At 44.8% G+C, this 27,447-nt stretch overlaps 1 protein-coding gene across 1 annotated transcript; it reads left to right on the top strand.

The window, feature by feature from the left end:
- Window positions 1-2,863: 2,863 nt before the first annotated feature.
- On the top strand, window positions 2,864-27,386 carry LOC119454205 (BCL2/adenovirus E1B 19 kDa protein-interacting protein 3). The gene is made up of 6 exons (XM_037716192.2): window positions 2,864-2,959; window positions 3,359-3,582; window positions 6,304-6,358; window positions 8,773-8,840; window positions 12,198-12,350; window positions 21,283-27,386. The coding sequence occupies exons 1-6, from the start codon at window positions 2,864-2,866 to the stop codon at window positions 21,323-21,325; spliced, it is 639 nt and encodes a 212-aa protein (XP_037572120.1). The 3' UTR covers window positions 21,326-27,386.
- Window positions 27,387-27,447: the final 61 nt, after the last annotated feature.

Raw genomic sequence — 27,447 nt, 5'->3', positions numbered from 1 at the left:
TGATCCAGAAATCTATTTTTTTTTCTCGATAGAACCAATTTAGAAATTCAAACTGTCCATAGTCTTGTTCCTGATAAATTTTCAGCTTAGAAACAATATTACAAATTGTTCTTGCCTTTGCAGTCTGGAAACGATAGTTTTGCTAGAAATGCAAATTGACCAAAAAGTACTAACTGAGAAAAATAAACTCGAAGATCTCCAAATATGCCAAAACACATGCAACTGCTTGGTACAAATGGTCATTTTCTTTTTTATTCTTCAGATAATAACCTAGGAGCTTTCTTATGCGCTTGGAAATTCCAAAAACAAATAAAATTAGAAATTGCAATTTTCTGGTAAAAATTGTGATTTTAGTGCCCGCCCCCCCCCCCCCCCCCCTCCTTAAATGTAGGGTGGTGCAACACATTACATTAGCCAAACATTGGCTGGGCACAAACATGCTTCCTTCAGAGGTAGCATGGTTATCGACGCAAGGCAGATTTTAACTACCTATAATGAATCATGTATAAGCCTTGCGTGTGGAAACAGCTGCCATGATTCATCGTACCGTTTGCGACATAGGCAAGCAGGCAGATGACGAACTTTGCCGGTGGTAGCTCTCTCTACTGCACGAATTTATGCTCATAGAATAAGCGTACAATTCTGCAGAGAGTGAGTGACAAGGCTGGCAGCCCAATTAACGCTTGTTTTGTAGACACTGCTCCCGAGTCCCACCTGCTCTATTTATAAGCGCACCATTGTGCATTATAGGATTATCAGATTCAAAGATATACTGCAAGTATTCAGACACAGTCTGATTAGATAGGCATGTCATCCCATTTAAGAGGGAACAACATTCACCTAGTCACCGGTGCTGCGAGTGCATCCTGTGTGAGAGCTATAGCAAAACGATGATAACTGGCTGGAAGTGCAATCACTAGCGATAAGCTGTGACACGCCTAGCACTATTATGTGCTTTCAAAATCATTGTCGCACAATTATACAGCTTTCGGCATTCAGAACGTGCTTTCTGAAATCATCATCATCATCGATGTCGGACATCGGGCTTGTTGGCATTCCATGAACAAACTTCTTAGCGTGGAAACGGTCAACAGGACAGAGGGAAAACGACATGCTCGAGCACTAACATTAGCGCCTGTGGCCCCTCTGTCTTGTCCATTGTTTCTGCGCTAAGAAGTTTGATCGTGGTTTGGGGACTTCTAAATTACATGTGCAGCCATGGTCTTCACCAGTAGGATGTGCTTGGTGGCTAAGGTTCTTACATGCGTTGAAAGTGCATCTATTTCAGCCCACAAGAAGCCGCAATCATTTTGCATCTATTAAAGGGACAAACATTGACGCAATATGGACTGTTATATTGCCCTACAATGATACATGGTATCATTTCTTTGTTCTATGTCAACAGATGAGTATGTTAGGTGAGAAAATCAGCATTGAATGGGATGCACATTTATTCTCTAATTCAGACCACTCGTGAAAAATAAGCTTTATTATGTAGGCATACGATGCTGCATTGCTTGGTGGGGATGGGCAGCATTGAAGGGTGCGAGGCCAAGTATGGCTAGAGTGCACCGAGTGATGGTTTAAAGCACGAACAATCTTGGAGGCCATACTCTGCTTGGTGTTGCTGCATGTCTTGAGTCGGAGGTTTTCACACAGAGGGCGCTACACTCCTCTAAAACATGCCAGCATGAGATGTGAAGAGATAGCATCATTGAGTTCCTCCTCTGGAAATAACACCAGCATGCAAAACAATGACAAAAAGTGAGAAGAGTGGAAAATAGTGTGTCACAAAATAGAGCCTCAGGTGTTACACATTCCGTTTTGTACGCCGCTGCTGCTGTGTCAGTATGTCTTGCCAATTCATCGTTAGTTGCCCACATAAAAGTAAACATCCTGTTCTTTTGTCTCGTCAAGCTGTCTAAAGCAAGCTTGGTGGAAGGAGATCGAAAGAAGAAAGAATGAAGGGTTTTCGGGAACAAACAGGATGCCCTGGAGTGGATGGCACGCAGCTGTCTTTTCGACAGGCCGACTGCTCCGAGTGCCATTTGCGCTCCACTTCTCTCGGTCCTGTTTACTTTCCCTTTGGCTGTCTTTGACGGCTCGGGTGGGACCAACTGCGTCTGTAGGTTTTGTTCTGCGCAGCTGGCTTTCTACAGGCATCCTGCTTTTGTTTGGTTTTCTCGCTCTTGTGCTAGGTGACAGGGGGTCATGGCCTTTGCAGTCTTGTATTTCTCTTGTGTGCGTTGTCTTGACGTCAACGACGTGTCGGCATCCCTCCTATCATTTGTGGACTCTATCAATTTCTGAAGATCTAGTCTTACTAGAGCTGCACTTAAGCCTGCACTTCAAGAAAGAGGGGGGCTGCTGTATTTTTGCTTTGGGGAGGGTGGGGGCGTTTTTTTTTTTTGTGATCTCTTCTTCCTCTTCTTTAATGATGAAAACACGTGGGCTACTTGTGCTGTTTTTGGCCTGTGATAAGTATGCGTTGAACATCCATATTTTTACTACTATTCTCAAATCACAAGCTTGTTTAAGTAGTGAACTAAGGGCAAAATATGGTGCTATCGATAAAAGAAAACAAGCAGCTGTAATTCCATGCATTTATCAAAGCCTGGAGGCATCGGAGGACACTTCTCGCGAACAGTTGAATAGCATTTTCATACATTAAATCCCTTCCGTGCCACATAATTATCTCCAGTTGTGACTTCAAATGGCCAAATTAATGTTAAAAGACCCAGTGTCCTACGTGGTTTATCTCCTCGGAAAGAATAAATTTGCTTCTGCTTGTGATGTCTCATGGATTGTGTGCCACTGTGTATGAAAAGCACAACTAAGTACAGAGACAAAACTAGGCTTGCCCATGGCATTGCTAGAAAATGTGAAGCACCACTCACGAGCAGAGTTCGTTCTTGGCCGTTTTGACCAGAAACACATGGACAAACCAGGCTCGTTGAAGGTGCGGAAGGAGTTAACAAAGTAGGAAAAAAAGTTCAGCCACATTAAACTGTGTGCTGTAAAGGTGTTTGTAGTAGAACGCGAATGTAACTTTGGAAAAGTAAGGCACCAGATGCTGGTACGCAAAAGTTAAGGAATTGGAAAGGCCTTTTGGTGCATGGATATATTAAAAAAAACATATATAGTGGTGACAGAAAAGATGTTTTATTTTCTCATGTTGCTTTCAGTGGCGAGATGGATAGCTGTACTCCAGCGTAAAATAAAAAGTTGGCATTAACTTGATAGTAGTATAATGCTGCTATGGGGGGAACTTGGGCTGGTTCCTCAGACACTCCTCTTTAGTCTGTTTAATAATGCTCGTTAGTCCAAGCACCCTTTCCATTTGTGTACGTTGATGTAGCAGACTGGTTGGAATGATCCCACGTCTCCGTCTTTCACACCTTCTCACCTCTGTGTTCTTGTTTCCTCCTCTACAGAGTCGTGGGTGGAGCTGTACTACGGTGCATCGTCGTCAGCGTCTGAGCGTGCCACGCCTCCCCTGACGGGCAACATGCACATCCTCGAGAAGCTGCTGCTGGAGGCCCAGAGAGACTCTAACGTGTCCTCCGCACGTGGCAGTGGCAGGTAAGTTGTGTTCGTGCTTCTCGTTGGAAGAAAAAAAAAAGGCAGTGTTGCATTTTGCTTATGCACTCTTTTCCAACATGCAACGTGCAATCTGGCTACTGTGTGTCTTACTTGAAGGTCTGATTTGGCTTTTATCAGATATATTGGAGATCAGTCCTCTTGTATATATTGAATATGAAGTGAACTGCTTGTCTCTCATCTTCTATTTGCGAAATATTTTTTGACAGGAGATGGATGTTCTTGCTCTATTGCAAACTAATGGAGCCAGTGACTCAGCCTATTGAGTTTTCGCAACTTTTTCTCTACTAAAGCAGCCAATACATGTGAAGGTGCTTTTAAATTCACGACCAGTGCTGCAGTTCAGCTGTGTAATTCAAAGAGGGGCACTTTGCCTTGGCATTTACTTTGCTAATTACCAACCCTCTCCTACCAAATATCGATGTGGATTGAGTCATGAAACATAACTTTACCAGAATAGTGTCACTATTTAACACTAAGGGGAGCCGAGGTGTGATTGACAGCATGAGCAGGGGAGAAAACATTTGCTCTGCAGTTAGGTGTTTGTATCATACGAAGTGACACTTTTGTCTTCCACCCGAGTTTCACGTCACCGCACCACATCATAAAACGAAGCAACTTTTAATAGCAGAGGGGCATGCTTCTCCTATGTGTCAGTGCCTCTTAAGCTACCACAGATTGCCATTCTGCTTCACTTTGCTTTGTAGAGAATAAGGCTCATTTTGTTGCTATAACAATAATATGAACAGTCTAGGCATGTTTGTGTCACCGCTGCCGTTGTGTCATCACAGTATCAACCGTGCATGCGCAGAGCCTTCACGCGGAGGTTTAGAAGGTCTTCCGAGATGCCAGCAATGCACAGCGCGTTTGGCTGCAAAAGTGATGAAGCTAGGTGGACGCACTGTCGGGCTCCACCCAATCGGCTCTGCAGCGGAGCCAAGGGCAGCTTCTACCTTCCGCTGCTTGCACGAGCGTTGTACGCGCACACACTGGCTCTCCGTTGAACAGATATTTTCAGTTGAACACGTGTTTGGGCGGAACAGCCTGTAAACATCAAGCTATATCTATGTAATCCTTTCATTGGGCACTGACAAGCGCCCACAATTTTTTGTTGGTGCTTCTCGTGCACCATCAAGATGTGATACCTGCAATGCTGCTGCTGTCTTTTTTTTTCAAATGCCATTGCCTTGTCAGTGTTGCTTATCATAAGGTGACAGATCACTTCAGCAGTACTTAGTATACTATTCCCTTTCATACATGGGAGACACCATTGGTGTAGCCACACAAATACCGCAGTTATGAAAATGTCACTCCATGCAACTCTGGTTAAAATGCCATCTACAGCACAACTTCGTCACAAGTTGCTGTTATAGTGAGTTGAGTTAATGTTGTGTCAAACAATGTATCAACATCTTTTGTTTCCAGTATGCGATATGCGGGTGATGCACTGAGTTTCTTTGTTGTTACATGCATGCGACAGGCTAGTATGTACCAGCGAAGGTATTAGACTATGAACTTATCACTCATTCTGTTTCATTATGAAGTGCTTTAGACCTTAAGACTTAGAGATTGACTCCAACCAAATAAGGAAATTTACTAGCCCGACGTTTCGGAACCAATTCGGCTCCTTCTTCAGGGGGTATTCTTCAGAGGTGGTGGTGCCGACAGAACAAGTTCTCGCATAGCATGACAAGGATGACATGCCGTTTTAGTTTGATTATGAAAGCGCATTCGAACATGTTAAGCTAGTGGTGACAAGTCATGTCGCATGTTCTTGGTGTTCTGGAGAACTGCATGTGTTGCAGGACGAACTAGCAAAGTGGTTAGTCTAGGCATGCGCCACCATTGCGTTTGCGATTGTTGCGGAGTTTGATAAATGCAGAATATCAAATGTGCTGTGGGCCGTACGGAGGGCATGTTGTCATTCTTCATAGACAGTGATAAAGATACAAAGCGATGAAGTCTGAGAGGCATGACGAACATTAGGTAAATACATTTTCTTTCTCTAAAGGCGCAGTTCGCTGACATCACCTTTTTCTTATTGCTCAAATAGACGGATGCTACATTTTGCTTGCTGAAAATTGGGTGCATGTTCAATTTATACTTTGTTGAGGAGCTAATGTCATTTTTACGGTAGTTTTCTACGTTGAACCCAGAAAAAGTGGGTGCACGTTAGATTGAGGGACATTTAGATTTGGAGAAAATACTGCCGAATGAATCAGCGGTGTGTTGGTGTTCTTTCTGCCTCTTGTTTAATTTGACCCGCTGGATAATTCGGCCAATTTTGTTGGTCCTGACAGGGTTGAGTCAATGGAAGTCAACTGTATTATCACTGTAATGCATAACGTCTCTGTAATCACACGTTCTCACACTTTTTTTTTTTTGCCATGAATGAAGGTAGTACCTAAGTCAATGGCTTCCATACCGTTGTCTACAATGTATGGAACGGAGTAATAGTAGGACACTTTCTGTTGTTACAAGAGCAGTTCTGGAACTGCAGGCCCTGTCTATCGCAACTCTGCTATGATTTCATTCTTGTGGATCTTGTGCGATATGTTTGCTGCTAACAACACTTCCGTGGTTTCACTTAGTGAATCTCGTTTTAATAATATCGTCAGCAGTGTCGTGCTGAGGAGGTAGCTTCTCGAACTGTCGCGATGTGAATTGCAGCGTCAGTTTGATTTGGCGTCTTCTTGTTCGCAGTCCCAAGAGCCCACACAGTCCGGCAAGTGAAACCGTCCCCTTCATCATAAACAGGGTACGTGTGGCTTCTGCATGCTCTCGCCTTCTCCATAGAGTTTGCTTGTGTCGAAGCGAAGGCGATATTTTGTCTTCCCCAAAGACGGGCGTATAATGCAAGAGCACTCTTGATGAAGGTAGACGGTTTCGGGCCGAGTTGGTGGGTTTAACCCATCCTTTTGTTTGGCGCAAAGCGCGACACAAAGGCAGGATAGAAAAAGATGCACGTGTTTGTCGTCTCTGTTGTGTTGTTGCGTCTTGCTTGGTTCCAAAGAAATATGAGAAAGACACTCTTTAACAAAGATGGGAAGAGAAGCCTAATTAATAATTTATTTAGCTGTGCTTACAAGAAATTAGAGAGACAAGAATTTAGTATTTCGTGCAGGTAAGGGAATTCTTAATGTCTTAATATTGAGAGTGGCATTCAGTGACCAAAGTGCATGGATTTTAATGAAGAGTAAAGGAAAGTAGATAGCATGAAATTGAAAATTTCCTTGCCTGGCGTATTGAAGTTGAGTAGTATATTAGTTCATGTCGTGGAAGCCAAGTGGTGTGTGGCCAAATGTTCGTGTTCATATGAATATAGCCGGAGTTTCAGATCGCCTGGGGACAGTGAAAGGTCTGTAAAAATGAAAGGCTGGCTACACTATCTTATCCATGAAGAATGACGTCGTGAAAGTGCAGTGACCTCTGTTTCTTTTCCTAATAAATTCAAAAAAAGATTTTGCACTCACCGTTGCTTCGCTAGCGCTCAAGTTTCATTGAAGCGGTGGGTGCCTCTGCTCGAACCGCCACTGTTAAGTAAAATAAATTTCTCATTACTCGAAACGTTCTTGTCCCACATGTCGCGGCTGGAGCCGCAGAGCTAAAAAGTCGAGCAGCGATTGACTGGACCCGAAACAGTCTCTCTTGTTGAGATAGCAATTGTACGCTCGAAGTGCGTTCGCAATATTGCTGTTGGCAATGTAGCCGCCTTGCTGTCTTCGGTGCAACAGTGCATGCGTGGCCTGCACACCATGTGCTGAGGTCATGTGATCTGCTGCGGGTGCCAAGGCGAAAAGCATGCGACGTTGAGCCAAGTAGGCTGCCAACCTGATGCACACTGTGTGCTCGCGTGCTCTTTGTTAGAGGTTGTGCTATTTGCTTTTGTGGTGGTGTGTCACAGTTGAAATGGTAAAGGCAGCAGCAGCATGAAACATTATCCTTGATGATTTGATTGGCAAATAATTGGAAAAATAACCCACATAAATAACCCGCAAGAAACACTCTCCATGCAAGCAAGGTGCTACTAAGTCAAATTTTTCATTAACTTTTGCCTGCGGTCCAGTGATGCATGTTGCCTAACAGACCAGCAACAATCTGTGTAAGACCTGTTGGTCTTATAGGTCTGATAAAACCTATTAGTGTAACAGAGATACAAATGGACAATCAGTGCTATTTGTATAAGACAAATAAATCTATTACACGGGACCTATTAATCTCATAGATAAACCAGTAGAACTAATAGAGATTTCTGTTAGTCTTATCCAAACTTACGTTAGGATTTTTGCTAAGGTTTACTTTGGGACATGCACACATGCTTTCTCCTGCTAGCACTCCTTGTCACATCAGCTTTGTGATCGTGAGCACTTGCAGTCATCAAGTGATCTTTGTTCAAGTGTATCATTGGGTGCGTCACACCGTGTTTGTATAGTTAGTAAGCATATGTTTACTGCCCACAAAACTACAATAATATAATGGTACATGTAATCGTACTATATAGTACTTTACTGTCCATGACAATGCTTCACCTTTTTGGTGAAATTGCGGCTTTTTCACAAATGCGACAATGTGTGCCCTTGCCTAGGTCCAACCTGGTTACGCAACATGTGCAACTTGCTGGTGTGAATGCACCTTCGTAGTGACCTTTCTGGTGTCACATCTCTGTACGATAAACATAATCAAGTTATAGTTGACTTGATTTTTTAAATGTGACACGTGCCTAAGGACGATTTTTCAGGGTATTAAGTGTGCTGTAGTTTTCTGCTGAGTTTATTTCTGTGATGTGTTTGAGTTACTTGCCGCACAAATGATGGATTGATTTGAATAAACTTGAAGATGTTAGCCTGTGCTGCTTAGATTTTAAGAAGGTTGGGCCTGCCAGGTTGCCTTAATGCAGCTCCTTTCCCATCCTTTTTAACACCTTTTACATTTACGTGTTTTGAAAAACATAACATCATACTCAAATACAAAATATGAAACAATCTCGGCGTCGTTGTTCTTCAGTAAGTCTCACTAAGATTTCAACAGTCTCTCAAACCTGGCTCTGCTTCAATGCCTTCAGAGAGGCACTCAAAACTCCTAAAATTTCAAAGTTTCAATGCCTTCAGAGAGGCATTGAAAACTCCTAAAATTTCAAAGTTTGACGTTGCCTGGCTCTCTCTTGCTGTGTAGGAGGAGAAGCAAATTGCAACCGATTGGATCTGGGACTGGAGCAGCCGCCCTGACCAGCAGCCTCCCAAGTGAGTCTCTTTCTCATTCTGTGCCTCATTTGCATGGGGGAAGGATAAAGGCCAGGAGAAAGCACCATGGCAACAATTCTGAAGCCTAGTAAAAAAAATCTGAAAGAAAGGCTGATGGGGGAAACTAGGCCCCCACCACATTGTAGGCAAGTGGTAATTTCTAGTTGCCAAGAGAGCCCTCACACTGCGATCTTTAGCCTCCTGGTTAGCTCGAATAGTAGAGCAATGGCCCAAGAAAGGTGTTGGTCCTGGGTTCAAACCCTGTACCAAAATAAAGTTTTCTTCAACTGCGAAACTTTCTCTCTGAGATACCCATATGGCTTTTCTTTGTAGCTTCATAAACAGTCTTTTTCCTTCCTCCATGCTCATTTGGAGCTCTGCACCCGTTCTATATTTCCTTCCTCAGCATCGTGTCATGCAACTGTGAAATCTTGTCACCAATAGGTAGCTGCCAACTACCTTTGGCAGCAAGCTATATTGAGGTGTGTCATGAACTCCTGCTTTCTGATAGAGTGGGGTTAGATTACAGAACCCACACTTGCTAAAAGAACGAACACCATAGTGCAAAATGCAAAGTGACGTATGCCCTATACACATGACAAAACCTGTTTGTGTAATAGTCTGTAGAAAGCCTTGAGAGCTGAGCATTAATTGTGAACATGTAGCAGAAGAAAGTGTTGTATTTTTGTACTCTGGGAAGTAACTAAAAGTGACCAAGGGCTTTACAGGTTCTGGTAATGCTCCGTCTTGTGATTTTTTTACATCTAAACCTTGAAACAAGGCTGGAAGGTTGGATGAAAAACTAAGATGAAACTTGCTAAAACCCCAATCACTTGTTTTTTTGTCCTAAGTGAACAATGGGCAGGTTCCTGTGTTAACAGCACACATATAAACATCTTGTGCAGGCATTATATTGCTTTGGGATATAGGTGTACAGTGTAGACCGCTTATAACGTAAGTCGCCGGAGTCGCGAATATCCGCACTATAACCAAAGCAACAATTTTCAAGGCCCGCACATATGCAAAATGTGCACCGAGCCGCCATCCGTATGCGACAGTCGAGGAATGCGGCTAGAACGTTTGCATTCAATTTACAGTGGAATCTGTTAATTCGAACCAAATCACGCGGCGGCGCCTCCAACCGGCATTGCTCCAGCACCGCCATAGAGTAAAAGCTTAGGATCGAGAGACCCCTCAATATCGCACACGAACAGAACAAGAGAGAAAAAAAATGCGGCAGAAATTTCGCCCTCTCTCAAACGGCAAGGTCGCCGATTCTTGGTTGCGCCGGAACATGCGTGTACGTGCCGATGTCTCAGCCACGCTACCGTAGCCACGCGTAGAAAATGGCAGTGAACCCTTCTTTCTCCTTTATGCTTCCTCTACTTTTAGTCACGTGTTGACCTTGCACGCTGCGGCTACGGTGCAGAGGGAAGCAGCGGCGCTGTCCCAGGCCAGCCAACGAAACTGCCCACGCTGGCAAACGCCCGCTTCCCGATAACAGTAGAAAACGAAACTTCGGGGAGCTGACGCCGGGCCGGCTGGAGCGGCGGTGCCTGCACGGCGGCAGGCATGCACGGTGACTGTTGGAAGTGAGGGAGCTACGAGGGAGGGCGAGGGGAGCCACCGAAGCGGCAGAGTTGCTGAGGCGAAATCTGCTTCCCTGCCGCCCTCCTCCCTCACATTCCATGGTCGCCGCGTGCGCCCTTCGCCGTGCTGTGCCGGCGCCGCCCGCTCTCTGAAGTTTCGTTAAACTGCCTTTATCGTCAAGCGAGCGTTGGATGGCGTTGGCAGTTTCGCTGCCCTCGACCGTGATATTTCACAACTTGCACTCAAGATTCTGGTTTCAGCCTCACTGGCTGTTCGTTCGCACCACGTGCCCTTCTCCTCCACTTCGTCTCTCTTTCTTCCTCAAGCACTCCTTGGGGCGTCCGTTTGAGGGGAGCGTTCGCCATCTCCACTGACTTCCGTACTCCCAGGCAGCGGCACTGTAACCGGTATTTCGTTTCCCGCAACTGCATTATAAGCGATACGTGCATACATGGAGTGCTATGGGAAAATTAATGGGAGTCTGAAAAGACCGCACTATATCCGGTCCTGCACTATAAGCGGTTACGTTATAAGTGGTCTATACTGTACTAACCTGTGCATGAGAGATTGCATTCAATGAATGTTCAGTCTGCTGCATGCCAATATATTCAATCGTTAATTACTCCATTACATGACCACTTCATTGCCTTACATTTATCACATGAACAATTGTTTCACCAAGATTGTCTTTATCATACCACCTAGCACTTTATTTGTTGTCCTTAAGTTAGGTTGCTCAGTAACAATATTATGTAGCAGACCTAGACAATGCCTGTTATGATGGACAGTCATGAGCTGCATTGTTATACCTAGACTGTTCTTCACTGCTACACTCGACCTCCGTTACCTGGACCCTGGCGGGAACAACGAAATTGATTAAATTATCTGGCGGGTCGAACTTAACAGGATGCAAAAAAAAGACAGGATGCGAGAACACACCGCTAATTTATTTGACAGTAGTAGCCCGATTCTAACATGTCCCCGAATCAAGCGCACATTCTATGTGTCCAAATCAGAAAAATGTCTTAGAAATTGTATTAAAACTTCTAAACAAAGAGAAATGTAATGCTAATGCGATTTTTAGCAATAAAAATCGGCGAGGGTCTTGTATCTGTTGCACAATGGCGACTGGTTTCCTAAAGTCAGCTTCGCCGCAATACTTTCGTATTATGCGGTAAAGCATACATACGCCACGAAAACAGTTTTTGCTTCGTATCCGATTATACCACGCAGGCGATTTAAGGCCCCATTTTATTGGAAAAATGAAAAAAAGAAGGCGCACATTAGAATCAAGTAAATACCATAATCAGACATTGTCAGCTATGGTTATTGCTTGAAAAGCTACCTAGGGCAGGCTGCAAATAGGTGTTTTCGACGGGATATGACGTGTGTTCAATGCATTTACTGTCCCCTAAGCTCCGCCAAGGCAGATGCTGTCACTAGAGGGGTCACAATTGGTGTCACCAGGGGGTTAGGCACATGCGGGCTGACTGGCCAAGTTTGAATTAACCAGCAAGGGCCAATTTCAAGATCAAAATAACGAAAATTTGGGCCCATGGGTGCCGGCCAAGACCTTTGGTCAGGATTGACTTAACTGAAAGATTGAATTATCCAGAATCGAAAGATCGGAAGTCTACTGTATTGACATTGATTTACTAGTATGCACTGCCAGGTATTTACACTATATATGCATTGCTCCTGTGGTTGGGTTTCCAGGCTGCATTTTAGGGGGCTCTGCTCATGCTTGGGTGCACCCTTTTTATGCAGGGATTGGAACTTCCGTCACCCGGCAAGTGTGGGTGGCATCCGGAAGCGCCCCGTGTTGAGCCTGCGTGGTTCGCGTATCATCCGCCTGGCTGACATCTTTCCCCTACTGCTGCTCAGCAACATCCTCTCAATACTGCTGGGGGCTGGCATTGGGTGCGTGCATTGCTACAATTTCAGACTATCACATGTGAACTTATATTTTTATTTAACTTTATTTATGCTACAGTGTGTTACATGTGGATAAAGTGCAGATGTATTACCGGGAAAAGCCTGGTATTTGATCATGTGTGCAAGATGTTCAAGATGTGCAAGATGTTCCGAAAGTCATGGAATCTGGGAATGGGGGGGTGGAAGAAATGACAAGCGGAACAGTCATCAAAATTGTCTGCATTGCACTTCGTCGTTTTTATCATTAGCGATTGTGGTCGCCATTTCGTTGCAGACACCGTCGAAGAATTGCTTCATCTCTGCTGTTCGCAGTCCCACCGATCGACACCCTATCATTCTCAGACCAATGATCTTATTGAATGTGCGAACAGAACCCTAATTAACCTACTGGCCATGTATGTATCTTCTGACCATTAGGACTCGAATGAAGTGCTTCCTTTCATCCTTTATGCGTATAATACTGGATAGCATGAGATGACGGATTACGGTCCTTTTTGTCTGCTTTCTGCACTCCACCTCTAACCTGCAGTGGCACAGTCCTACCATTCAACTTTCTCGGGGACTACTTGGTTGCCAGGACACTGTGCTTTGCGAATGAAGCCTGTTGTTATTGCTCATCTTTGTGCTGTGACATCGCAGCACCGATTGAAGCAGCGCTATAACAGCTGACACCAGTCTGTCTCATACTCTAAACGAAGCTTAGTGTAGCTAGGGATTCGTCAATGCTAACGTGACCTATGTCAAAAGTTTGTTGCCCAGTATACTGGCCCACTTGTAGATCGCTTGAGTGACTTGACCTACATGGCGATGAGCAGTCGTACAACAAGGAATGTAGCTGGAGCCGAGATTTCGACACAGGGGCTTGTCTTCGTCAGGGCAGCAACTGCTTGCCAACCTTCCACTACATTTTGTCTTCTTTTAGCCCCCTCATCATTGGCTTGGATATAACTCGCTTGCCACTGTGCTATTGTTATCGCTGAGATTGGCCACTTGACACTCTGCGGGAAGAAAAAAATAATGGAAAATGAAATAAAACCATTAGAAAATGTGGACACAGCTTTGCACATCTTGTGCAATGCGTGACTTTGGATGAGGACATCAACTGAGGAACACACAGCTGGGAATCAACTGCGAATCATTATTGCAGATATCCTAGTGTGCTCTTTGGTTTATGATCTCATTCAAAGTCGCATTTCGTATGTTTTGAACCACGCACGACCAACTGTCCCAATCTTGGACTTTTCCAGCCTTGAGTGGCGGTCGTATGTTTCAGTTGTGTTGCCTCCTCCACAGTGAACACCTCCACAGCTACCATCACGGACGTTTCCTTTTTAGTTTATTGTGTGTGTTTTAATGCTCAGGTGCCTCTCAAACACTTCTTGACTTTTTGGCTAGGATCAAGACCTGTGGATTCCATGCAAGCTGCTGTCGAATTGTCTCAGCATGGGCCAAGTTGTTTTTGTTCCCAGCACTGGTCGATCTTTATTGCTTGGTAGGAATTTGTGGGTTTGCTTCAGAGAGCTGTTCTTGCTGATGATGGAGCAAAACATGGGCGAAAATTTGAAATTTCGTGTGTCAACTACTGCATTCAGCAACATCAAAGCTTCGTTTGAAGTGCGCCAAAGTACGGAAAGTGCGATAGCTCGGCCTGGTGCAAGAAACCAGGAGGAATCTCATCACTGATGGTGACCTCATGCATCGTACGGTTGTACGATGCATGAGCATACTATGTACTATGTAAAAAAAATTAGTTAAATTCTGGGGTTTTATGTGCCCAAAACCACGATTTGATTATGAGGCACACTTATATGTATAATATGGTCTTGTACATGGTACACGACTGTATTATACATATTGTCACATTGTAGTGACAGTGAGGAACACAGCAGCAAGAACTGTGAATCACGAAACGAACTCTTTATTGGGTGAATCTGTGCACTCAAAGTGCAACGATAGCGGTGAGCACAGTCGGCGATCGTCGAATTCTGATCAGTGGGTCAAGTGCGTCGGCTTTTATACATAACTCGTTGAAGGTTGCAGCGTAATTGCCGGTGCCTGCGTGCCTTCCAGAAAGTAATACACAATTCGCATGTCACATACAATCAGACTACACAAGGTTCGATGACAACAGATAACGGATAGAACTATCGATAACATTCGAGAAACTTCAGATACATGCAGGCGTGTCGTGCGTTGAGTGATTACGTTTAAGATTTGTTGGCCGGTGAAAAGTGGTCGCCGTACCCGTAGTAAAAAAAAAAAAGAGCAACCAAGAAACAAATTCCCGAAGTTCGTTAACCGGCACAGAAAGGCTTAAGATGCACCACGTGGATGACTTCAGGTTGTTCGCTGCGCTGCTGTGATTGCGCAATGCCGTCTGGCACGACCTCATAGTATAGTGCGCCAATACGTCGGATGATCTTGTAGGGTCCGAAATAGCGTCGCAAAAGTTTCTCACTAAGTCCTTGTCGGTGTATCGCAGTCAAGACCCAAACACGGTCACTGGGCTGGTATTCCACGTAGCGTCGTTGAAGGTTGTAGCGATGGCTGTCTTCTCTTTGCTCGCTCTTGATGCGCAGGCAGGCAAGTTGTTGTGCTTCTTCAGCACACTGCAGTTAGACGGTGCCGTCAAGATTCTTTGTCGGTAATGTGTGGTAGCATGGCGTCGAGAGCGGTTGTCGCGTTCCTTCCATCAATGAGCCTGAACAGCGGGATCTGCGTGGTTTCTTGCACCGGGCGTGTTCTAAGTGAAAGTTACATAAAGAAAGACCGCATCCCAGGCCTTGCGTGTGACGTACATAGATAACATGTCAGCGAGAATCTTATTCAGGTGCTATGTAAGGCCATTCGTCTGCGGGTGGTAGGCGGTTGTCCACCTGTGGCTTGTCTGACTCGATTGCAGGATGGCTTGAGGAAGCTCTGCTGTAAAGGCCTTTCCTCTGTCTGTGATGAGGACTTTCGGGGCACCATGTCGTAACAGGATGTCCTCGACTAAGAATTTCGTCACTTCGGTCATGGTACCTTTGGGTAGGGCTTTCGTTTCAGTGTAGCGGGTAATGTAGTCTGTATGTTGATGGGGTAATGTATTCCTGGATGTTGACGTCGGAAATGGCCCCAACAAGTCCATTCTGATCTGCTGGAATGGTCTGCAAGGCGACTCAATTGGCTGCAGCGATCCCGCTGGCCTTGTTTGTGGTGTGCTGCGTCGCTGGCAGTCTCGTCATGTTCTTATGTAGTGGGCAACATTGGCGGTCAGGCCCGGCCAGTAGTACAGTGGAATCTCGATGATACGATCATGGCTAATACGAATTTCCGGGTGATACGAATTTTTCTGTGGTCCCGGCCAAGCCCCATTACTTTGCAACGTGCTAGAGTACGGTTGTTACGAATCGATTTTCGACCCGCATCGGTTGATACGAATAAACGCCGCCCCAACGACGGCCAAGAAAGAGAACAGCGCGCAGTCATGCGTTTTCTCCTTTTCTTTTTTGGTGCGGAGGCGCGGACGCGGCGCCGGACAGCGCAGAGGCCGTGACTGGGTGCGAAGAATTTGAAGCGGTGGCGCTTTTCTTGCTTTCGTGCTTTTCCTTCTTTTCGGCGGCCGCCCATCGGACGGAGTGGCTGCTGTGCTTCGGGCTGCATTCTTTGTGTTTGCGCCATTTTGCCTAATCGCAGCGAGCTATGTCTACCGAGATACGATCTCGGCTAATTCGCGCGGCCGTACGCCGAGGCACGGGAGCCTCCGTTGGCGCATGTTCCGTCGACTGCGTTATCGGTGCCGATGGCACAGGGCGATTGTCGGTTTCGCTGCCGGAGTCACACGGTGCAAGATAACGCGGCGCGTAATCCACGGTGCGAGGTAGCGCGGCACGTTCAGTCGGGTGCTCCTCTGCTTCTCCCGCTAATCGCCGTATTTTTCTTGCCGTAGGAGGCTTGCGCTTCCGTATTCCAAAAGCGTGCTTCGTCCAAAATTTTTTCTCCAACGAGCGACGATCCATCACTAACCTGGGAGCTCTCAGTAATCCAACTTCTGCGTGTCAAGTAAAGACGCCGGCGTGGTTTACGAAGCAGACAACTGTGGTTGCCATCTTGCCCCTGCCACAGCAGCAACCAATGGAGAGACGCCTTTCAGCACGGCAGCCAATCGGAGGCTGCTTTCCTCGGAGGGTCCGTGTGACTACCTATCGCAGACCCGCGCTTCTTTTGAGTTTGCGCGTTTGTTACAAGATGACGACGACGGACGAATTGAAAAGCGGAACGGCGAAACTTTGAGCTGCTTTCGAACGATACCAGTATGGCGGCGCTCAGTGGCGGGAAATACGAGATACGTCTCAGTGAATTGCGGTGATTTTGCGCGATTTAAAGCTGTTTTCTCGCCCTGCGCACTGACGAATAAATCTTTTTCGGCCACTTTTAGAGCGTTTTCATCCAAACCATTTTGATACAGCATAGATTAGGCGTTGCAGATACCGAAACACGTGGTTTTCAAAAATAAATTTTTCTCAAGATTTTCGCGATCTGATGCTCTCATCCCCCCATAATTTAGCTAGTTTTGATTGTGTTTCAATGATACGAATTTCGGCTAATACGAATATTTTTCGTGGCCCCGTGAGATTCGTATCATCGAGATTCCACTGTACTTGTGTCCTCGATAGGGTACGGGAGAATATGAGGTGCCCAGCAGTCAGATCATCATGTAGGGCGTGCAGAACCTCTGGACGCAGTGCTGAGGGTACAACAAAAAGGTAGTTGGCGCGGACTGGTGAGAAGTTTTTCTTTATGAGGATGTCGTTTTGCAGGGAAAACAATGGCAATCCTCGACTAAATGCCCTAGCAACAACGTCAGTGTTGTCATCCAAGTACTCGACGAGGCTTTTTAGCTCCGCGTCTTCTCGTTGCTGTTCAGCGAAGTCTTCTGTGCTTATTGTTCCCAGGAAGGCATCGTAATCCTCAGTTGTCTTGCGGTGGCGAGTCAGTGAGGGTGTGTGATAGGCAATCGACATCAGAATGCTTCTGTCCGGACTTGTAGGCAACGGTGCTATGAAATTCCTGGAGTGAGGCTCTATCGTGTGAGGTGTCCTGAAGGGTCCTTTAAATTTGCCCGCCAACACAAAGTTCGATGACAACAGATAACGGTAGAACTATTGATAGCATTCAAGAAACTTCCAATACATGAAAGTTGTGCGTTGAACGATTACGTTTAGCATTTGTTAGCCGGTGAAAAGCGGTCACCGGAGAAAGATAAACAAGTTGACATGACACGCATGCATATGTACTTGTGGGCGTCACTCTGCCTGGATCCACATGACAGCTGCTAATACAGAAGACACAGTGGAAAGTAACAGAACGCCAAGAAGGCATGACAGGCGCAACAAATTGCTGCTGCTAACTCTGCCTGTACAATGTGAATTCAAAATCTTTTTGTTGAGAGAGATTTCAGAGGTAATATTCATGAATGCCAGAAATGTTCCACACTTTTTCTAAACGCCTCTGTCAGACCCATTGAAGCATCTCAACCTTGTAACTTGAAAAGCGTGAAGTACTGCAATGCAACTGGTCAGCTGCTGTAAGAGCCAGCACATGCTAACTTGTGCAATTGTTTCGAACTTCATGGAGGAACAGAGAGAAAAGCACTTGTGTTGCTGCAGAATCTGTACTTCCTTTTATGTGTAGCAGGCAACGCTACGAAGGCCAGAGAGACTTCTCTCACTGCTTCCAGCCGTGACCAGAAAGTAGTGCCTCACACATGAACGATGGAATGCGAACGAAAAATTGATGGAAAGTATGTGGAACAAGGATATTTTTTTAACAATTAGTCAGAAAATCTAGAAAACAGACAGGCATGAATGTGTAGGTAGCAACTCATCAAATATTGAATGGTAACTAACAATGTGGTTTTTGGTTTACACATGGTTTTAGAAACATGAAGAGACAGAAAAAAGACAGAGAAACACACCAAGGGTTCATTTGGCAGTATCATTTGCCCGATTTTAACACGCCCCCAAATCGAACACGCATCCACTTTTTGTGGGTTCAGAGCAGGAAACTGACGTAGAAATGACATTTAAGCCCCTAAACAAAGTCTAAATTGAACAAGCGCACAATTTTTTAGCAAGAAAACTGTAGCGTGCTTCCGAATCTGGCAATACGAGAAAGACGAAACCAGCAGACTCTACCTTCCCTGAATGGAAATTTATTTACTTAATGCACATCTTCGTCACTCGCAGTAGCAATTTATCGCTGTCTATGAGGCTATGAAGAACCACAGCAGGTCATCTGCCGCATGGTCCATAGTGCGTATGATGTTCTGCATTTGTCTATTTATTTGCCATATTTACTCAAATATAGGTCGACTCCTCAATATTGAACTCACTGAGAAATAAAAAATAATTCGAATATAGGTCAACCCGTGGCTTTTTAGAAAAACAAGCAGCTTTGATTGTGACACACCTTTATTTAACATAAAGTTCGGCTATCAAATCTCGTTGTGGGCACTACCAGAGAAGTTGTTTTCGGTGGATGCTTCGCAGCCACTTTTGCCACCACAAACGATGTTGGCCTTGGGGCCGTCAAGTGCATTGGATATGCAGCGTTTCTTGAAGCCAGTCTGAGTAATCTCCAGACTGGCTTTACGGCGGGCGCGATGGAGGAACTCTGTTAGCTCCATGTTTTTGCCAGCTTTGGTCACGAGTATGGTTCATGGTTCTTTGGTCACGAATATAGGGTGATAGCTCACATTTCTGAAAAAGAAAAGCAAGGTCGACTTATATTCAATTAACTGCTGTAATTTATTTTTATGCTACTGCAGGCTCCAAAATGTGGGCCCTCGCAAGAGGGGTGGGCATCAAAGAGTTCATGCAACAAGCATTATGAAACATCGTTCTAGCGCACAAATAAACATGGACGAGCAGAGAAAGACAACAAAACGCCGGACTTTAGCTGAATTTTATTCACGGTAAATGGGGCTTTAGGTACACGGGGGGGGGGGGGGGCATTGCTGGTGCACCAGACTGCCCAAAGATATTTCCTTGAACCAGGCGACAATCATCAAAGGCAGCAAAACCAAATGAAGGCAAAAGTTCGATCCACATCACTCATGCACTATCTCGCACATCTGCCACCCTACCTAGCTGACGCGACACACACGTTTGGCCTGGGATAGTCAAGTTCTTTTTTCCCCGAGGGCAACAGAAGGAGCACTAACGCAGTAATCGTTTTCATTAGAGATACAAAGAGCTTAAAAAATTTCCCGGTTTTTCTGAGTGTTGAATTTGTGCAACACCCGTGTTTGTTCGAAACACTCCTTGCATGCTGGCTTATGTGAGCAACAGCGAATATGGTCGGGTAAATGACCAGCGCCACTTATAGTGAAGCAGCATTCCTGCGATGCTCTAGCAAGCGTTCATTAAGACAGCGCCCCGATTGGCCAATATAGCATTTCCCACAGGCGAGGGGAATGCTAAACACCACACCAACATCACATTCAACGAGGGCTTTGGTGTTCTTTATTTTGCAGGCTGGCCTCTTCGTGGAATCGTTCACTAGGTGACACATTTGCCCCAGCTTTTCTGGGGCTGAAAACACAATGCGTACCCCACACCTGTCGCCGGCCTTCTTGAGTCGGTGTGAAACCTGATGCTGGTAGGGCCCTACGACAGGCCGCTGTGACAGGCTTGCGTTTTCCTCCACCCTGTGCCTCCCACCAAATTTTACCTCGCGAATCTAGCTCTCACTCTCTCTGCTCGTCCGTGTTTATTTGTGCGCTGGAACGATGTTTCATAATGCTATTCACAACCAACTAGCCCAGCTGTCCACACTTAGTTATGCAACAAGCACTGGTGTACAACAGGAAGAATAGCGCAGCGCAAACCATGAACAATGTTAAAGAAACATACGTTGTGACACAACAGTGAGCGTCTGGTTAACCTTGACAATAAATGCTCGAAACAAATTATTAGAGCTCTTGAAAAAAAAGGCAGTTGTAAAAGAAACTACACTGCGCATTATGATGATATTGTGTCAAATGAACCACTGCTATGAAGCATATGTAGAGGCCATGCATTCTAGTCTGTAATCGTTTGAGCGAAGAAAGAGAACTTAAATGCGTTAATTTGGGTTTTAAACGGTGTTATCGATTTAGCATTCAGCGAGGTATGCAATTCTTCAGAATATACTAAGAACATGTGACGAGACTTGTTGCTAGCTGAACATGTGTGATAACTTTTGTTTGAATGTGCTTTCTATAATCAGCCAAATTTCGTAATACTATAATCAGGGTGTTGTAGTCATGCTGTTTGAGAACTCACTCTGCTGCCATTCATTTTCGCCATCTTGTAATAGCAGTGGTGGTGACACTGCTAGGCTGGCACTTACGATAGGCTGTTGCAAACATAGCGAATGCTCATTTGGTCTTGTACCGGAATACAATTTTCTTGAAAAAAAGTTCCTGCTGCAGGCTGAATATAGGTGTTTTCGATGGGAGATGACGTGTGTTCGAAGAATTCACTGTACTTATCTAAGCGCTGCCATTGTTGGAGTCGCCACTTGGGTCATGATTGGTCTGAGGCGCCTGCGTGCTGACCAGGCATGTTCGAATTATCCAGCAAAGGCTAACTTCAGCAGTGAAATAATGAAAGTTTGGGCCCATAGAAATGTATGGGTGCCAGCTGGGACCGGTGGGAATTAAATTTGCTGAAAGATTGAAATAACAGCACTCTAATTAGCGCAAGTCCACTGTATATGAAGTAGCTATTTGGTAGAAAGTGTCAGAAAAAAAAAACTGCTTTGCGAAATGCGGGGAGTGAGATGTTTATAAATGCAGCACTTGCGCAACATCCCCAGTGTTGCCTGCCAAGTACGAAATGGGGTACATACCCGTTGACTGGAGAGTAACTTTTTTGTACTTGTCATTTTGCAGGGTTTGCATTGGCCGGCGTATGAGGGTGGCCAACGTTGAGTGATCTCGCCATCACGGTGTCTCTGACGACGCGGGCACAGATGCTGCGACGTGGTTCGAAGGCTCTGTGCTGGTCGTCGATCAACGCTGCTTCTCTTTTCCTCGATCGCCCAGCGCCTGACCAGTTGTCGACTCGCTGTGGGACCGGCTTGCCAAAGCGGTTGCCAGATGAACCCCCCAGAAAATGGCGTGCTTGCCCTTTTCGCACTCGATGCGCATCCGGAATGGTCCGGTCCGCAGATACAGCAGCCTAATGTAACTTCCCGTGTCTTGCGTAGTGAGAGAATCGCTCATCCATATTTAGTGCAATTAATTTTGACAGTGGTGTACATCTTTTTAGAAAAAGGAAACGAAAAAAAAAAACGAAGAAAGATGGTTGTGCTTTTGGGAGACGTGCAAATTGAGTCACCTGCTGCATATCCGTGCAAAATGTGTGTGCAACACCGCTCGTCTGCTCGATGCCGGCCGTGCAAAACCTAAGAACTGTCCTGCAAGAGCTGAGCAAGTTGTGCGAGTAATGCAAGGCATGGCTACATGAGTAGAGTAACATTTAATGGCATTCACTCCAAATCGTGTGCATGTCATGTGCTTGAACCAGATTGAGCTGGATCCTCTGGTCACTGGTTACTGACATGCAGCTTGCATTGTCAGTATACACGGCACAGAACAAACATGTCGTGCCTCCGAGTTGCCGCTGGGAAGAGGCTGTGAGCGGTAATGTATGCACACATTATGCAACGTGATTTGGTGTTCTGCTTCCTTGTCCCATACTCTTTGTCTTTCAAACTACCGAGCGTGGACCTACCTTTTCGAAAGCTCTTCCACTGTTAAATAAAAACCTTTGCAGCCTGGTATTCCATATCGAATTTCGGTGCAAGACACATAACTTATTTTATAAATCGACAGGCCTTGGGAAATGTAGATTACATTGTGCATTTCTAGAATGCCTTTCTTATGAAATGACATGTCAATCATCGGAATGCCATTTTTTAAGCTTGCACTGGTGTTTTCTTTTTTTTCTTTTGCGGGACAGTGTGGTAAGTCGATTACAAGTATTGTGAAAAATTTGCCTTAATTTGTCTTGAAGGAGGTATGCACACTTCTCTGGCTGCTGTTTAAAATGTAAAGTGTTTAAAATGCTTTTTAACTTCAACACAGCTTTTACAAAAGAACTTTTTTGCCATGTCAAATGTGCTGGCATGATTGCGTTGTTTTATGTTTGCTTAGATTCAAAGCAAAAGTGTGTAATGTTAGGGTGGCTAGCCTAATATGAGTGATATATTGCGTGCTATCATTGCAAGTAGGTTTCACTGCACAGTACATTATGGTGGTACTTTGGTTGCACCATGTATTCATTAAATGTTGTTGCATTCTTTCAATACATCAGTTATACTTGGGCATGGTCCATGCAATCCCCTTGCTATTTTGAGCTTTTATTGGTATCTGGGACTGCTTTGCAGTTTGTCCCGTTCAACAGAACTGCAACTGTTATTTTTCTCTGCCGTATTCTTCTGGTTTGTAGTCCACAGCTCGCGTATATAGCCCACAGCGGCAAATTTTCACGCAAAATTTTTCCTCTGGCCGTTCCCCCTTGCTTTTGACTTTTGACTTAATATAGTTTTTTTTAATTTTCTCAGATGTTCACATATTACTTTGTGCATTTGGTCATTTATATATGGTTACTTGTCAACGGGCAAATTTATGTGGTGAAAGCAAGCAGCTTCTCTTATTGCAAGTGGCATTCACTTGCATGTAAAGAGCTGCCAATATAAGCAGAAAATATTGCTTGCGGGCAGGAAATACAGTTCTGCAACTTCATTGCGTGATTTTAGCATGGTAAAAATTTGCCAGTGGAGTCTGGCCTGTTTATTATAATTTTAATAAGGTTAGAGGTCATCATCATAATTATGATACCAACACTTGCGCTCCTTTGGCTTTCGCAAGCTGCCATTGTAGTTCGTACTCATATAGTATTGCTGCACGCATGTGGTATTTGGTTGTTTGAACGAGGCGCGCGGGCGCCATCACTCGAGAAAAGAAGAGGAAGAACGAGCTGGGCTCGTGCTGTGAATCTAACCGGTCAGCGCTGCAACCGCTGTTGTAAATACAACCTGTAAATAGTTGGTAGTCTTACTGACTCGTCCTTCTCGACATTCTTAACATTCGACTCGTCCTTCGCGACACGCTCATACATGCTGAGCCAGTCGTCGATGTCAACGCCATTTTGGGCGGAGAAATATCCCAGGATTACGGAGACTAGGAACCGTAACGTACGTTGTGGTTGACGCCGCAGGTGTAGGTGACGATGAGGTGTTTCCATCGGAAGCCATGGCTGAGAAGACGACGGTGCGGCCGCTTCGGAGCTCCGTGGCGAAGACGGGGAACGTTCCGTTCCACCTCCACTAGAATGTTATGCGAAGGACGAGTCAGTAAGACTACCAACTATTTACAGGTTGTATTTACAACAGCGGTTGCAGCGCTGACTGGTTAGATTCACAGCGCGAGCCCAGCTCGTTCTTCCTCTTCTTTTATCGAGTGACGGCGCCCGCGCGCCTCGTTCAAACAACCAAATACCATACGCGTGTAGCAGTATTGTTAATGTCGCGCAAGGCCTTCAGCTTTTAAGACATGTATAGCCTGTGGTCTTACACACCAGAGAATGCGGAAGTTTCTGTCTGTCTGCAGTGCCTGTCTTGATTCGTGCCACCTCAACACCTTGCATTGTTACTTGCGATTTAAAGAAAATGTGTATTCCCACATGAAAGCAAACTGTACCAGTGTGTATTTTCACAAACCTCGATCGATGTTCTCTGCCCTGCTGTTTGTGGTTGTGGGTTGACTTTGGTGGCGTAATCTTCCAGGTGCATGTAAATATCCTGAGGTATGCAAACTGAGGTTTTCGACGACCGTCAGTGACATACATTTCTGAAAGCGGGAGACATTCAGGAAACTCACTGGTTGTCAAACCTTTAACCTTTCATCGGAGGAAATGCAGTTTGAGACAAACAAATGAACAGCTTAGTGAAACTGCGCAATTCAATTCATCTGCTGTTCGATTTTGCACTTTTTAGTGGTCGCTTATGCAACTTCCGGGAATGTATTCTCGGAGAGTCACTTTTGGTTATATCACTTTCAGTGTGCCTTGATTGGCTGGTTGAGTGAAACCTCTCGAATCGTACAACGTACCGTGTACTACGCCACGCAAACCTGATAGTACTATCACCGAAGTGATTGTCCAAGAATATGTCCCCTGGACTGCACTGTGCTCACTTCTGGATGCTTCAGTTTAGCTGCATGTGCCCTGAAATAAGGTTTAATTCAGTTTATCTTCATTAAAAGTGAGACTCCAAAAGGTATTTCACTGCAGGGGTTGTTGTTGGCCCAGTGGTACCACGTCTTGGTTGATTTTGGCGGCGTTTGGGGGGGAACGAAGGAATTGTGTAGTTACATGGGTATTCAGCCTGCTTCCAAAGACGTCGACTGAATACAGCTAGCATTTGTCTGTGGCGCATGATTTCATGCGTGCCATGTGAAACGCTGCTGGGACCTTGCCCAGCAACATTTAGCTTAGCTTGAATTTGGCAAAATTTTCATAGCTCTAATATTTTCCTTTGGTGCAATTGCACGACGGAAACCAAATTTTCATATGCTTGGCAAGTTTCAAAAGACCGGTCTCGCTTCACTTCCTTCCCGATGCGAAATCCCCCACTGTTCATTCCGAGCTAAGAGGCAGCGTAAATAACCGATGCTGCGTACCATTCTTCCTGCAGGCCTTGTGGAAAGTGTGCTTTGCTGTTATCGTACATTTTACATACTCAAAAAAAAAAAAAAAAGAAACGGCTCACAGACTTCCTGTGCCATATGTCTTGTTACATACTCGAGTTCTTGTGCTCTTCCCTGTAGTTTGCAGTGATGTTTCCTTAAGTCGCTGGAAAAAAGAACAAGTAGTCTTCAGTCATTGCACCGTATAATCTCGTCACGTGTTACTACAAGTGGAGAGCTGTGCTCATAGATGCGCTCTTATGAGCATGCATAACAAAATATAAGCCAGTGGTGGCATGTTGTCCAACTATAGCATCAAAAACTTGTCATTTATGTACACCGTTATCACGCCAGGCTGCAGAATCCTGTTTTTTGTCGAAGTGGTTAGGTCTAACTGGTTCTTCATCTAAGCTGGTTTTAAGAAGTTCGCATCCTGCACGAAAATGTACTTTTGTACTTACATCCCCTCCTTAAAAATTGTTGAGACGCTGATATCGGCAAAAAAAATTTTTTTTTGTTATATCAGATGTTTCGTAATATGTCTTTGTTATATTGAGGTTTTGCTGTATTTGCTTGAAGACATCTTTTAAACAAAGTTACTTGAATTGTTTGGGTTTATAGGCCTTTGTGCTTTTCGTATTAAAAAGAAACCTTCCTTCTGCCAAGCTGATTTTATTCATCTGTAGCGTCAAGAGATCTTAGAAGGTCGATGCGCATAACGTCTTTCAGTTTTGAACTTGCAAGTTCACAACACATCGCAGGGTGCTCGCCGAATGGCTCAATGTGCATTACCTACGCAGGAACACCTTCGTAGGGTCGCCTGAATTGTGGCAGGATGCGTGTTCTTACATATTCACGCGGGTCTTTCCTGTCTGGTGATGAATAGTCACACTCCATATCCAACATTAAAAAGAGGGAGAGAATTATTTTGCTGCTATTTTCACTCAAATTAGTCGTATTTGGTAGGAATGTAGGGATCTGAGCTTGCAGTCTCCTTTGGCGCGGAATGCTAGCTAAATTTGTCCCATTTTCACAGGATGTTGCACCGCTGTTCTGAGGGCGTGCTCATGCCGGGTTCGGGGCTTTTTCTTGAGAGCCTTTGTTTTTATAGCAAATAACTTGTTGCTCTTGCATCTGGTACAGTTTTAAAACAAACACTTGATGGCAAAGAAGGCACATTTCTGTACCCTTGGTCGACCTGCAGGCTTGCGGGATTGGATGAAAAGTGAAACGCTATATTTCATAACCATTTTGTAAATTTTTTGATGCTTTGAACCCTGTAGCTTTGTAATATTTTAGATGTTGTGGGCATCAAAAAGAGCCTGGTGCCCATGTTTCTTTGGTGATGTGAAAAGGGAACAATGTTCGAGGGGTTGGCTTGGGATTTTCTTTCAGGTTGTAGTAATATTTTTGCACATAAATGGGGATGTTGCGTCAGAAGAGTGTAGTTTGTTTTCTCCTGCTGCCCTGTGTTGGTTGCATGTATGCATATAGCCATTCCGCTCTGATTGGCTAGTGCCGATTGAAGCTGAATGGCTCTTGCTATGCCAACTAGCTCAGGATCCTCTAACTTGTAATGACTCGGCAACTGCCGAGGCTCATGATATTGAAGAAGTGGTGATGTGCTTCAATGTGAATAGTTTAGGACTGTAAGGAGTAACCAGCTGTTGCACAGTTATGAGTCAAACTGCACATATTGAAGCAAGCTGAACCTTTTTATTTCAGTGACACGATGACTCCAGTGCCATTAAATGACAGAACAGCAGCAGGCATTTAGTTGAGTAAGATGTCAAAAAAAAAAGTTGGTAATTGTAACTAAATGAGTCACGCTCTATAAGCAGCTTGGCCAAAACTTGGATTAATCACTTTTGGCTAGCATCTGGACTTCAGATCTTTGACTTGACTGTGCGACAGCTGTCGTAACCTATGTGGTGTGTACATAACTTTTAAGGAAGTGTTGTTGTGTTGGTTTTTGTGCTTGGGTGCACTCGGTTTTATCATTTGTCTTGCGAGCTGCAGTCGGCAGAGTTTGCACTTTTTGTATATTACATTTTGTCTTCGGTACATGTGGTGCTGCGCTGGCAGTGTGTTAAAATTTTTTTTTTCTGACAGTGCTCCAGCACTGATGCCTAACATGTGGCCCATCTTTTTGTTTGTGTTAGAAAGAGTGCATTCGACGTGACTTGCAGAGGGTGGTATTTGTTCGACGTTTTCTCTTCACATTCTGAAGGTGGAGAGGATGTGTGTGACGGAATGGTGCAACCCTTTGTACGTGTTGATTGAAATAAACAGATGATCGTTTACTTGCTTCTGCTTCCTACTGATATAATGATTCAGACCTCTAAGTAGTGATATTGGGCATGA

Source organism: Dermacentor silvarum, chromosome 5 (genome assembly GCF_013339745.2).
Source record: "Dermacentor silvarum isolate Dsil-2018 chromosome 5, BIME_Dsil_1.4, whole genome shotgun sequence".
NCBI lineage: Eukaryota > Metazoa > Arthropoda > Arachnida > Ixodida > Ixodidae > Dermacentor > Dermacentor silvarum.
Note: the sequence above shows the minus strand (reverse complement) of the source record. Positions and strands in the feature narration are given on the sequence as shown.

Bases quoted from the DNA above. Each gene is read 5' to 3' on its own strand.
- LOC119454205 (XM_037716192.2), top strand. From the start codon at position 2,864: ATGGCATTGCTAGAAAATGTGAAGCACCACTCACGAGCAGAGTTCGTT. The intron at 2,960-3,358 runs GTGCGGAAGGAG...ACGTTGATGTAG, and splicing joins ACAAACCAGGCTCGTTGAAG to CAGACTGGTTGGAATGATCC. The intron at 8,841-12,197 runs GTGAGTCTCTTT...CTTTTTATGCAG, and splicing joins CCTGACCAGCAGCCTCCCAA to GGATTGGAACTTCCGTCACC.